The sequence below is a fragment of the Medicago truncatula genome, chromosome 4 (assembly GCF_003473485.1).
Source record: "Medicago truncatula cultivar Jemalong A17 chromosome 4, MtrunA17r5.0-ANR, whole genome shotgun sequence".
In the NCBI taxonomy this organism is placed as follows: domain Eukaryota; kingdom Viridiplantae; phylum Streptophyta; class Magnoliopsida; order Fabales; family Fabaceae; genus Medicago; species Medicago truncatula.
Window position 1 is genome coordinate 12048506 of NC_053045.1, and position 14250 is coordinate 12062755.

The 14250-nt window shown below is 32.8% G+C and overlaps 2 protein-coding genes across 2 annotated transcripts; both read left to right on the forward strand.

Moving 5' to 3' along the window:
- Positions 1–3345, forward strand: LOC25491784 (chloroplast envelope quinone oxidoreductase homolog). The gene is made up of 4 exons (XM_013599806.3): positions 1–136; positions 1993–2134; positions 2248–2339; positions 2550–3345. Exons 1-4 carry the CDS (start codon positions 71–73, stop codon positions 3252–3254), a joined length of 1005 nt encoding a protein of 334 aa, XP_013455260.1. The 5' UTR covers positions 1–70; the 3' UTR covers positions 3255–3345.
- A 4526-nt stretch (positions 3346–7871) lies between these two features.
- LOC25491785 (threonylcarbamoyladenosine tRNA methylthiotransferase) lies at positions 7872–14192 on the forward strand. The gene is made up of 11 exons (XM_013599807.3): positions 7872–8101; positions 8182–8220; positions 8362–8453; positions 10019–10268; positions 10391–10510; positions 10722–10797; positions 10984–11192; positions 11269–11377; positions 11748–11840; positions 12831–12991; positions 13443–14192. The coding sequence occupies exons 1-11, from the start codon at positions 7946–7948 to the stop codon at positions 13992–13994; spliced, it is 1857 nt and encodes a 618-aa protein (XP_013455261.1). The 5' UTR covers positions 7872–7945; the 3' UTR covers positions 13995–14192.
- Positions 14193–14250: the final 58 nt, after the last annotated feature.

The following is a 14250-nucleotide window of genomic DNA, read 5'->3' on the forward strand; positions in this document are numbered from 1 at the left end:
TGGTGTCACTTAAACCAAACTAGACTCTTAAGTGTAGAGTGTGGTACGATATAGAAAGATAATATATCACATGGCTATCAAACTCATGCATGCAGTTCAGTACGATTCCTATGATGGAGGTTCTTCTGGACTTAAGGTAATCATCACTCATTTATCATTTCTTTCAAAGTATAAATAATCCATACTAAAATAGAAGGGAAAAAAGTAGTTGAAAAATTGATATATATTGACTAAATTTTTAATCATATACATCACTATATTTTTTTTTGTTTATATTCCATTTTAGGTTATCCTTACGATTTAATATATAAAAAAAATTGAATCAACAAAAAATTATGTTGTTAATCTAAAATACATTCATTTTTATTGACTCAAATTTTTTTTATACATAAGATCTGAGAAAATAGTATGATTTTTGTATACTTACCTCACGGTTAATGAATTTTATTTTACTAAAATTTATTATTTTATTGTACTATATTAGAAAATCTGATAAAAGGAATTTCATTATTAAAGGAATTCCTATGATGGAGGTCCTTCTGGACTTAAGGTAATCATCACTCATTTAACAGTCACTTCAATCTATTTTAGACAATGTCTAACGCTAAATACAAACATCTCACGTAGTATAATTTGAACTTTATCGCCAAGTTGAGGAAGTAAAAAATCTTTACTTTACGTGGGTTTTGATTTTCCTAATACACTTCTTCACACTCGGTAGTATTGATTTTGATTTGTGAATATAAATCATAGGTGAATCGAATCAATATATTCTGATATCACATTAGATTTTTATATTAACTTTAATTTATCTTTACAAAACGGATTTGTAAGATGAAGGTGTCACTCTTTATAAACTTTAATTTTATATATATAAATAATTACTTACAAATGAATAATCGGCAAGCAGGCAACAAGCTGCGCCGTTAATTCTTTTTTGAATGACAAAATCAATCCTCGTAAACTCAATGTAGAAGATCAACAACCTCGAGTGTTAGAAAACCGAAAATGTCTAAAGTAAATGATATAAAAGCATGTTGATTGTCCGAACACCTCTAACTTTTTATTTGTATAGGATCGGAGAGAGCAGTGTGTTTTTTGTTGTTCTTTCATTAAGCTTTTGTCTCCTCGGTCCTCATATTAAGTTGTTTAAGGTAATGCATAGTACTTACTAGTTACTACTACTATCTTCAGGGCCGTTTTTGAGAATTTTGTGGCCTATGGCAACAATTTGAATTAAATTTTCAAATTTATTTTGACGGAAGAGTTTGGGATGGTGAAAGGCTTTGATTTTGAACTCCCTTTATAACATCACGATAAATTATAAATTGGTCAGCAAAGAACGAAGTCTGTTACTAACAAAGATTAATAGGTCTTTACCTCCTATAATATAGGTTATTTTTTGTTTTCTCCCCTGTAAAATTTTTATTTTGATTCACCCCCGTGAAATATTTTTGTTTTGATTTACCCCCCTAATAGGCCAAACAAAAATGAAATTTTCTTGAAAAAATAAAATAAAATTGGTTTTTGTTTGGCCTAATAGGAGGGTAAATCAAAACAAAAATATTTTAATCAAAATAAAAATTTTACAGGGGAAAAAACCAGAAATGACCTATATTACAGGGGGTAAAGACCTATTAACCCTACTAACAATCACACCTCCCATTAGAATTTAAGTAACTTTTTTAAGGCCTAATGAACCCGATTTTATTTTTTTTGTTGGGGCCCAAATTTGATACTTATGTTTTTAGGCCTAGGCGGTCGGCGTCGCCCTCCTCGCCCTGCTCAAATATAGCCCTGACTATCTTGCAAATATGGAAAGTAAAAGCGCTTTCTCTATATATAGAGATACATATATAAAAATTGTTTTCCGTTAAAAAAACATACAAAAAGGGACAGCATGATTCCAAAACATAGAAAGTACTATAATTCCATTTACATTTGCATGAGTCACTCTAATTCAATTCAATATTGTTGGTTTGTTTTAAGCAGCATGTTGAAGTTCATATTCCAACTCCAAAGGCCAATGAAGTTTTAATCAAAGTGGAAGCAAGTAGCATTAATCCAGTTGATTGGAAGATTCAAGATGGTCTTCTTCGCTATTTATTGCCTCGAAAATTTCCCTTCACTCCTTGTATGATTATCTTATCCTTTTTTTTTTATTAAGCTCCGTTTGGATTAAACTATTTTTTCTCTTGCCAAATAAAGACATAATTTACATTTCTTTGTTTTGTGACTTTGATTCAGGCACCGATGTAGCAGGAGAGGTAGTAGATTTTGGATCACAAGTTAAAGATTTCAAAGTTGGAGACAAAGTTATTGCTAAACTCAACAATCAAGTAAGTATCTCTTTCTTTTACTTCTTTGTGTTACTTCTCATTTCTTCCTATGGTCTCAATTTCAAGTGTAAATTGCAACACAATTTCATGAATATGAAATGATTTTCAATTCTATATATAATTTTCAATTATATACGCTCGCACACTCACATTAGATACATTACTCGTTATTATCTATTAATATTTATTTCATGTTTTGTTAAATAACAGGATGGGGGTGGACTAGCTGAGTTTGCGGTGGCTAGCGAGAGCTTAACAACTTTGAGACCATCTGAAGTCTCAGCTGCTGAAGGTGCCGGTTTACCTGTAGCCGGTCTCGCGGCTCATGATGCCATCACAAAAATGGCAGGAATTAAACTTGATCGTACTGGTGAACCCAAAAACATTCTGGTAACCGCTGCTTCAGGTGGCGTAGGTGTATATGCAGTTCAACTTGCCAAACTAGGAAACAACCATGTCACAGCCACTTGTGGTGCTAGAAATATTGAGCTTATCAAGAGCTTAGGCGCCGATGAGGTTCTCGACTACAAGACTCCAGAGGGAGCATCACTGAAGAGTCCATCTGGTAGGAAATATGATGCAGTAATACATTGTACTGCTGGAATACCATGGTCAACTTTTGAACCAAATTTGACAGAAAATGGAATTGTTGTAGATTTAACACCTGGACCAAGTTCATTGATGAAATATGCGTTGAAGAAACTTACCTTTTCAAAGAAGTTGTGGGTACCTTTTATTGTAACTATCAAACGTGAGGGCTTAGAACATCTAGCTGAATTAGTGAAAGATGGAAAACTTAAGACAATAATTGACTCCAAGTTTCCTTTGGGCAAAGCTGAATATGCTTGGTCTAAGATCATTGATGGCCATGCTACTGGAAAAATCATTGTGGAGCCAAGTAGGGTTTTGTTTTGAATTGTGTTTGGGTTGTATGCTTTATGTTTTGGATGTTGCTTGTTGTATTCATGTGTAGTTAAGTTGTTACACTCACGAGTTAACTCTTAAATCTTACCGGTTTACAATTTTAGATTAAAAAACAAGTTAACTCCTATGTAAACTCTCTTTCTAGTAATAAAGTGTTACAAATTCAAAAAAAATAATATGATAAAATCGATATCTAGTTTAGTTATTTTAATATTCGATAAACTCTTATAAATATATGAGTTGAGTCCATTTTTTTTATAAGTCGAATTAAGTCGCTAAATAAGTTTGAGGAGTTTAATTAGACTCTCAAGTTTGACAACCTGAATTGCACTAATCTTAGAATATTGAGTCGAGTTGAGTTTAATTAGACTCAAGCTCAAATATGGATCCAAATTTTTTATCTTCCTCAAGAATATTGGAGGCAGAAAATTATTTTTGAGATTTCAAGCGGGGTTAGTACGTCATTGTCCGTTGATGTGGCCAGGAAGAATAGAGTTTTTTGTCAGTATGTGTGAGTTCTTGTGGACCTTGATCCCTCTAAACGCATATATGATGAAATATTGGTGTTAAGAGAATAAGAACATATTGCTATTGATGAAATAAAAGAGAGTATTGTTGTTGACACATTTGGTTTGGCTTAGAAACACGAGTAAATTATTCAAATGTCTTTTGGCGGTTAATTGCCGAAATTCTAAAGAACCGGCTGCAGTTAACTGTCGAGGAAAACTTCGACAGTTAACTGTCGAGGAATTTTAAACCTGAAATTAAATAAGAAAATACGCCTAAATTTTCCTTAATTAAATTTAATTCTTTAATCCTTTTAAGGAATTAAACAAAATTATTTTTATGATTTTGTTGCCATAAATGAAGAAATATGAGAGATGAATAATATCTGCAATCTGTAGTTAATGGGCCTAAAATGATTATTCAATAAAAAAAAATGCAACAATAAAAACGTTACAAATGATAGAATAATTATATTTGTAATTATTAGTAATTAATTTCATTGATGTCTGTCATTATTCATAGGTTTGACTAACCTATTATTACTTTATACTAATATTTCAGATATTATTACTTTAATTAACATGAAAAACGCAACAACAAAAAATAAAAATGTTTGTCATCGGTAATTAATGGACCTAAAATGGTGATTCAATAAAAAAAATGCAACAACAAAAAACATTATAAATAAAAAGAGCATTTAGGTCCTCCAAAAACATTTGAATAAGTGTAAAAATTAAGCATCTGAATATTATTTTGCAAATTACTTCAATAAATAAAAAAATATTTGTGCACAATTATTTTAATGTAGAAAATATAACAACATATTATACCTTAAAAAAAAATCGTTGTGCACAATTATTTTAACGATTTATTATTATTATTTTTATTTAAGTAATATGCAAAACAATATTCAAATGCTTAATTTTTACACTGATTTAAATGCCATTCTTATTAAGATATATACGCATAAGTATAATACTGCAATTGTTTGAAACGTACCAAAATAATGATTGAAACATTCAAAATCAATAAATATTATTAATGACAATTTATGATTTTTGTCAAAAAAAAAAAAAACAGGTTTGAGGTTTTCTCGGCAGTTAACTGCCGAAGTTTTCAGTTTTCCTCAGTAGTTTACTAATTGCAGCCGATTCTATAATTCGGCAGTTAACTGCCGATGGACATTTAGGTAAATTACTAGTGTTTTCAACCAATGACAATGTGTCAACAACAATTCTCAACAAAAGAAGATAATGAGGAGCATTGGACATAAGAGACACCTATGGAAAAAAGAGAAATTTTTGCATGCAAACGTACCTAACACATAAGGTTTAACAAACAACCACTAATAACTTGACACCTCATTTATTTATGTTAAAAAAAAAAAAAATTGGAAATATTGAAGTTGTCAGTGCAGCATTTCCCTCTCGTGTAGTGGCACTTCCAAACCATTTTTTTCTTCTTTTGTTTTCTCTTCTGTCTAACTATTTCCATAATTTTTTCCTCCCTCATAGCACCTAAAAATGAATTGGGGTCTTTGCTCTCATCTTTAAAAGAATCCATTTCTCTGTTTCTTTCTTGTGGATACAAGACTTTGTTTTATTTTACAAATACTTTCAACAAAAAACATTCTTTTGATTACAACTTAGTATCTAATCAATACAATATGGGAGTACAAGACTAAGACTCTTTTGATTACAATTTGGATTTTCTTCCATTAATTCAATACATTTGATTTGAATGCTTCCTCTTCATAATCAATGTTGTTCTTTTGTCATTGACCTGTATAGGACATAATATTAGTGTCGTGATTATTAACTAAGTAAGGCCTTCTCTGCATTTTGAATCCACTTGCTAATAATGTTTCTAAGTTGTTGTTCCACTAGTACATATATTTCCTTTGAGGAATAGAGACAATTGTCAGGACATAATCTTTGCATCATACAAGAAACAACTAATAATTCCTTTTTTTTTTTTTAAAAAAAAAAAAACAACTAAGTAAGTCTCTTGTTTGTTGACATGTAGAAAAAGTTCATAGAGAAAACAAAAGAAGAAGAAACGGTTTGGAAGTGCCACTACACGAGAGAGAAATACTGCACGACAACTTCAATATTTCCAAAAAAAAATTTTAACATAAATAAATGAGGTGTTAAGTTATTAGTAGTTGTTTGTAAAACCTTATGTGTTAGGTGTGTTTGCATGCAAGAATTTCTCTGGAAAAAAAAATTGATTAGGAACAAATTATACCATAGACATCTGCGGAATCTCCTTTCACCTAACTTATTGAGTCAGTTAGCACAAGATGATGAAGAGGTAATGGTTGCTTTTTCACTTGTCCCAAGTGGTTTCAGGAAGACGATTCAAATTTCCAAATTATCTGTGAATTCTCGATCTATTATATTCCTTTGCATAACTTGTGGAAAGTTTTGGGTGAGCATATAATATAAACCCGACTGTTCTTTACCAAAATTCTCAAAAAGTGACGAGAGTTTTCCATCAGATTTTTTTACTCAAAAAAATAAATGAAAGAAAGAAACTATTATAAAAACAAAACAAAAAAAATTAATATATATGGAAGTGTTCAAAACTAATTGCAAGGTTCTCAATAAAGGACCAGTATATAAATTTATCTGTAGTCCATTCTACACACTTATTTATAGACATTCTCTCACTCTGTTTGATCTTGAAGCGTAGGTATCTTCATGAAAGATCTCGAACCCTAGCCTATGAAACTTTCATTGAACTCATGGTTAAGTTCTTTTCTAATTGTCATGTTGGTGTTGAGTTAATTGAATAAATTCAACTTAATCCTTTTGTGTGCGTGAATACATAATAATCGTCCATGTATATCTGCCCATGACAAAAGGCGTAGGGTAAAACTTCTCAATGTTCAAGCTAGCTAGACAAATACCTTCCATGTGAATTTATCAAAAATATCAACACTAATTTCTTGATGCTCCATTTCTAAAAACTCAGTAAAAGTGACCTAGCTAGCTCTCGAGAACGACACAATTTTGACAAAGAGAGAGAGTATTCCAGACTTATATAGGGAAATAGCATTTCTCCCACACTTTGTACGTAAGTATAGAAACATATTTGTTTGAGTAGTGATATATTTAAATCCATTTGAACACAACTTTGATGATAACCTTGTTTTTTTTTTCTTTTTATTGGTCAAAAACAATGGAGAGAGAAAAAAGAAGAGAAAAGAAAAGAACATCATATGAGATAGAAAGTTGTCCAATAGTTGTCACAAATTGGATGTACAAATATTATTTCTCTATTTGTTTTAGCATACAACATTCCTAAAAACACCATCAGGAACTAGGAAGGCATCTTCATATATAACCACACTCTTTAAAGGAAAACAATTAGTACAATTAGTACTTGATCCACCAAAAGACAAAAATGAGAGGGCTTGAAAACCGTTCATAATATACAAAAACCCTCTTTTCTTCTGGCAAGAAACCATTGTAAGCAATTTAATCATAAAGATCGAGTTATTATATGAAATTAGAACACACTTACTTTGAAACCTTGATTACCGGATTCGCCGAGATTTGAGACAAGAGTCTTCCTTTGCCTTTCACATGCTCCGGACTTGGGATTTTCGATGGGGCAAACCACTAATGAGCATAATCGTCAGAGTGATGGCAAAGAGGACACAACCTCTCTATTTATAACCGTGCAACCCTAGGTACCACCCATCATAGGCCCTAGTGTTCGGACCTACACTCTGTTTCTACACAAATCAGATTAAGTGACCAAAAAGCTCATTATCTATTGATCACTTTTATTATGGCATAAATAGGTGACAAACTCTTCTAAAAGTTTAATGTTGCTGGCCCAAGTATGTATTCGAACTCAGAACTTTGATTAGGTTAGAGAAACTCGTGTCATCCTATCTAAACACTCTTGGATTATGTCGTCTAAGACTCTAGAGATCAATTTGTTCAATGGCATATGAAAAATACACGGTTTAAAACAAAAATCATTAAAAAAAAATTAGAGGAAAAAAAAACTAAAGTTATATAAAATGAATAAAATTTAATTAAAATAAAAATAAAATAAAAACTTATATACAAATGAATAAATCTATACGTTTGAATTTGTTTCATTAGGGCTTTTGAGAGTGTGAGCAGTAGCATAGCAGCACAGAAGAAAAAGAAGAAGAAATGGAAGACATTGAAGATTTACTCATCGGAGTCGCTACCGGAGCTCCACCGGGATTCCGTTCTCCGTTATCCTCCGTTACCGTCGGCGTTGCAACGAAGAAGATTCAACGCTCTTCACTTTTACCCTCACCCTCACCCTCAATCCCTGGCACTCAGGTTCTTCATCTTCATCTTCTTCCTCTTTTTTTTTTTTTTTTTTAATTTCTAATTATTTTTGTTTTGTTTTGTTTTCGCAGACGATTTTCATAAAGACATTTGGATGTTCTCATAACCAGGTAAGCTGAATTTGATCAAAGAATTATGTATAATTTTAATTAATTAAGATTATGATGATTAATTGAGTTGGTGTGTTGATTCATTAGTTAATTACTTCTTAAAAAAAATTAATTGGTTAATTACTGTTTTGATTTGAACAGAGTGATAGTGAATATATGGCTGGTCAGCTTTCAGCATTTGGGTATTCATTGAGTGATAATCCTGATGAAGCAGATCTATGGCTCATAAACACGTATGTTTCGCTCTTTTTAATTGTTGTTATTTTCATTATTTTTATGAGATTTTTGTTGGTTATGCTGATTCAAGAAAATTTTGAGGTTATATAATTTTTGGTATGGAATTTGTAGATAGAATGGGATTTAGGGGATATGGAAACTTGGGGCATGTTGATAAATGATAATGTCACTTCTCGTAAGTTTGAAAGGACCGTCGACATTGTTGTCAATTGCGAATCGCGGAAAATATCTGTTTGTTTAAATTTGGTTATTGTACGGTGTTATTGTGCTCCTATAGCCACTATTTGACATTGCTTTTATACTGAATAGTGTATTGCGGAACAATAATGATTTGTTCAAATTCTGCTATGCTATAGAGCTATCGTAGCCTCTATTTGACAACATTATCTGTAGATAAGGATGAATGACCATATTATGTATCGTTTGCCGATTATTATTTTTTATTGATGGAAAACTAAGTGGAGGAAGAGAAAGTAGCAAAATAGTCATTTCTCTTATCCAAAAAGAAACTTACATAATATTTATTCGTATAAAGAGAAGAAAAATAAGCTTACATCATACCTACAGAGGTTAGTCTACTTGGTATAGATGTGACTCATATCTCACAAGGATGTGAGTTCAAATCTCCCTGACGACTGCAATTGCCTTTGCGGACTGCAATCTGAAACCATGACCAGTACTGCACTTAAATTTCTGTTACCGGCTCCATTTTTGAAGGATAAGTTTGGGAAAAATTAGTTATAGTATTTTCTTGTAGATTGTTATCTATATTCTTTATAGCTTAGGCAAGAAAAGTATAAAAGTAATTGATTTGGTTGTTGGAAAGTAGTTACTAATGTATAATAATAAACATGGGTTTCGTATCTGCATGGCTACTTGCATACACATTACTATATTGTCAACCCTAAATTAATTGTTTAGACCTAAATGGTTCTCAAGGGCCCTTTTTCCTCAACGTAATCAATCTATCATATTTCAATTTCAAATATTTTCCTTTCAGAATCAGTTCTATTTCAAAGGATATGGATATTGAGTGATCAAAAATTCCATTTTATTGAAGCAGACAGCGCTGTCTCCATTGGTTTGATGATGAAAAACAGTTTTGACAGTGGATCTCGTTGGAAGTTTTAGTTTTCTTTCTTGCAGTCAGTATATCATAGAATCTAGAACTAGTTATTGTTCTAATATCTTTATGTGGTTATAAGTGCATATATGTGTGTAATAGTGTGAATAAATAATCATACTGCAAACCGTTCTAATGCTTTCTATGATTGTCCTTATATCTTTTGTTTATTAACCTGCAAGTCAAAAGGTTTGTGATTCTAGAGTTTACAAGCCACATTCCAATAACTATGTTAAAACCCTTTGTTTCGGTCTCAATGTCTCATTGTGTTATGTCATTCATGTGTATGGAGGCAGGTGCATCAGTGTCTTAGATAGGCTGTACGGTCTTTTATTATCTGAAGCTATTAAAGTGAACAATATATCATGAATGCATAATATTTTAGAAAACCATATATACGTAGGAAAAGAAAATCATGTTAAGTAATTACTGGTGCAGTTGCACAGTGAAGTCCCCAAGTCAATCTGCCATGGATACCATCATAACAAAAGGAAAATCTTCAAATAAACCACTAGTTGTTGCTGGCTGTGTCCCTCAAGGAAGTCGAGATGTGAAAGAGCTGGAAGGGATTAGCATTGTAGGAGTCCAGCAAATTGATCGCGTCGTTGAAGTTGTAGAGGAGACTTTAAAAGGTCACGAAGTGAGGCTTTTGACCCGTAAGACATTGCCAGCGCTTGACCTTCCAAAGGTGTGATTTCAAACTTGTTATAATTCCTCTTCATTTTGTATGGAAATATCTTTTCTGCCATATGTATTATGTTATTTAATTTAATTTGGGTGTTGTATTATGCTTTTCAACCTCTGTAACAGGTGAGAAAGAACAAATTTGTTGAGATTCTTCCAATTAATGTTGGTTGTTTAGGTGCTTGCACTTATTGCAAGACAAAACATGCTCGGGGTCACCTAGGGAGTTACACAATAGATAGCCTTGTAAGTACTTTAGTAGTAAGCTACGTTTTATACTCTCACTCAGTCTCCCTCCTGCACACATTTGCGCGCGCACTATTTCATTTTCCTCACATCTCACACACACACACACACACACACACACATCCAGGCACTATTTTATTTTCCTCACATCTCACACACATGTGAGCACTATTTTATTTTCCTCACATCTGTTAATTCATCACTAATGCAGGCTGGGCGTGTAAAATCTGTGGTATCTGATGGAGTTAAAGAAATATGGCTGAGCAGTGAAGATACCGGAGCATATGGTAATTTCTAATATTGGTCAGATTCTTTTAATTACTTTCACTTATTTAAGACATTTGTAGATCTGATCTGAAGAAATTTCCCTTTTGACTAGTGCATATACATCCAAGCAATTAGGTTATACAAAATGTTTTGATGTTGAGTTTAGGTTTTATATCAATGGTTTCTTAGATCACGATGTCTTACAGGTCGTGACATTGGTGTCAACCTTCCAACTTTATTGAATGCCTTAGTAGCAGAATTACCAGCTGATGGAAGCACTATGCTGCGTATTGGAATGACCAATCCACCTTTTATCCTTGAGCACTTGAAAGAGATAGCAGAGGTTTTACGGCATCCATGTGTTTACACCTTTTTGCATGTGCCAGTTCAGTCTGGAAGTGATGCTATTTTGAGTGTAAGTCATAAAAATCCTTACAATACTAGTGATGCTGATATTCTAAATAGTATATTGACAAATCTGAATATCCCAGGCAATGAATCGAGAATATACTGTGGGTGAGTTCAGAACTGTTGTAGATACCTTAACTGAGCTTGTGCCGGGGATGCAGATTGCCACTGATATAATATGTGGATTTCCAGGTTAGTGGATGGTCTTAATTACATGTTTTACTAACCTTCTTAATTCTACGTGTAACAAATGGCTAGAGTACAATAACTCTTGAATTTGTGAATAAGAGGAGTGATATGTATGAAAATATGCAAATAAATGTTCTAAGCTTGAGACTCTTATACACCAATATAATAGTAAATGACAAGATGACTGCTGAGTTCTAATAATTGGGGTGTCAGTGTCACTTGTTGTCAACAGAAATCGTAAGACAAGATTCTCTTAATCTTAGAGATTATACAGCACATGATTAAAATGATCTGGAATTGATATAGATAATCTGGATGGTATATAATACTAGTGCCTTGATCATACTAACACTTGTTTCTTGGCCTTTTTCAGGTGAAACTGATGAAGATTTTGAGCAAACTGTTAACCTCATAAAAGAATACAAGTTCTCTCAAGTTCATATTTCACAATTTTATCCTCGACCAGGTGTGTGATCTGGCACATCATCATATTGAAAACCATAATTTCATTTTTTAGGATGAAACTGATGCCTAATATGATAGCTTAGAGGCAGGGTATCTTGGCTCCACTAGGTTCTGTGCATGAACAGTTCTTGTTTTTTTTTTTGTTTTGGAGGGGGGGAGATTTAGGTTGTCACCATTTTTTTCTTGCAATAAAAGGGTGCTCCAAATAAATTTTAAGGCCACCGACAGGACTTAATATTAGGCAGTGATGATAAGTTCTTCTACTCTATTTTCAATTCCACTTTTTCTAGGTGCTATTGTATGCCTTCTCACTTGTTATAAAGGGTTACATGATGTCTCCGTCCTTCCTTTTGAATAGTTACTAAGAGGTGCTTATGTGTTATGCGAGTTATTGTTTCTTGCCTGACTAGAAAATACTATCATAAACATTTTTCTAATTTGTTGCAACGAAAAAAATATATAATGTGGAGATCCATTTTTTTGTTAATGATACAACATACACGATCTGCCTTTTTTCCTCCCCTAATCTCTCTATCTTAGGTGATTTTGATTGATTTCGTTTCTCATAATCATCTGAATTTAGTGTGCTGTTCATATGCTAAGGTAAATAATATTCTGTTTATTTAAATAGTTGCCACTGGGCCAAAGGCCCAATAGAATTTGGATGGTTCTGGATAAATAGTTAACAGTTTACAGTTATTCAATAAACTATGATAGAGGGATTAAATATGTTCTTATTCATTACCTATTTTAGGAAGCTTATTGAAATATGTTAAAAACAACTTATTATATCATAAACTGTTTTTGTTAGTGTACTCAAACACTGGTTAGTTTAACTGCGTACGTCATGAGATAAGTTCGAACAAGCTTTAATTAAGCAATTCTAGATTCCCCCTTTGTGTAAGATGCTTATGCCAGAGGATATCTTACGTTCATTTTGAAATATTTTCATTATCTTCAAACTGACATTATTAATGAAAAAAATGAACAGGGACACCTGCAGCAAGAATGAAAAAGGTTCCAAGTAATGTGGTGAAGAGAAGAAGCCGTGAATTGACAAATGTATTTGAATCATTCACGCCATACTCTGGGATGGAAGGCAAAGTGGAAAGAATTTGGATTACTGATATTGCAACTGATGGAGTTCACTTGGTAAGGCAGTGTAGTAGATATTGAATCATGATTTGGTTTTTATTGCTTTTAAATTTATTCCATTAACATTAGGATTTGTGGCAACCGTGATTATTTTGTTGAAACCCTTTAATTGTCATGAACCTGCCAAAGTGCCAGGAAATTTTTTATTATAAGCAGAGACAAATTTTAGTGCAACATTTTTAACGTGTAATATTAAAAAGCAGTTATTTGTTTCTAAACTTTTACAGTCCCGATGGTCACACAATGTTTTTCGAAATACAGTATTTGAGACTTTAGTTGGTTGGAGATGTTCTCCAATAGCATAGCCATGGCCCGGAGGGTGCTGTCTAGGGTGTGGGAGATTATATCTCTCACAAGATATACCTACTCTGAACATGTGACTTCTGGGTAATATAATGCATTCATTTATGGTATTTTTCTCTAATTAATTTTTTCTTCAATGCTGAAGGTTGGTCATACAAAGGGATATATACAAGTTCTCGTAATTGCTCCAGACGACATGCTTGGAAGTTCAGCTCTGGCCAAGATAACATCTGTGGGAAGGTGGTCGGTTTTTGGGGAAGTAATTGAGACAATCAATCCTGCAAGTGACAATAAAGCTTTGAACAAGCAGGTTCCTACTCAGGATATGTCTTCTCTCTGTTGTAACCAAACCAAGACTTGTGAAATCTCAGAAGAGCCAGAATCTTGTGCTTGTGGAAATGTTGACAGCTGCTGCAGTCAGAGTACTCTCGTGAAGACCGACAATTCAAGAGACACTGTAGTGCTGCCACAGAATCAAAACAACAAAAATTTGTTTGGATGGATACTAAGGAAAAGGAAGAATCTGCACAAAAGGGTAGAAAGTGAACTTGCCTCAGGATCTGATCTAAAGCAAGAAAGGAGCATGAGAAAGTGGGACTTTGTTGATAAAGCTCTTTTGGGTGGAATCTCTATCAGCATCTTGACAATTATTGCTTTATTAGTTTGTCTTAGGTTTAGTGTTCTTTGGTCCCAGTAAAAGGCTGTTATTATTTACTTTTTTTAAAATTTATCTGGAGTCATTGTTATTCCAAAGTTTTGACATACAAAGTGGTCAGATTTTATCAAGTATTCGCACATGTATTCTCTTGCAAAACCTCACCACACATCTTGCTTCATGTTTTGTGGCTGTTGTATTCATAAATGATATGATTCATTCAGAATCCTTTTACAACAATACTGGTGTGGTATACAATAATTGGAAGTTACATCATTTCATAATTTAATAAAAGCAA

Coding starts and splice junctions, on each gene's coding strand:
- LOC25491785 (XM_013599807.3), top strand. CDS start 7,946: ATGGAAGACATTGAAGATTTACTCATCGGAGTCGCTACCGGAGCTCCA. Junction 11,193..11,268: donor GAAGTGATGCTATTTTGAGT/GTAAGTCATAAA, acceptor TGAATATCCCAG/GCAATGAATCGAGAATATAC. Junction 11,378..11,747: donor TATAATATGTGGATTTCCAG/GTTAGTGGATGG, acceptor GGCCTTTTTCAG/GTGAAACTGATGAAGATTTT.
- LOC25491784 (XM_013599806.3), top strand. CDS start 71: ATGGCTATCAAACTCATGCATGCAGTTCAGTACGATTCCTATGATGGA. Junction 137..1,992: donor GAGGTTCTTCTGGACTTAAG/GTAATCATCACT, acceptor TGTTTTAAGCAG/CATGTTGAAGTTCATATTCC. Junction 2,135..2,247: donor AAAATTTCCCTTCACTCCTT/GTATGATTATCT, acceptor ACTTTGATTCAG/GCACCGATGTAGCAGGAGAG.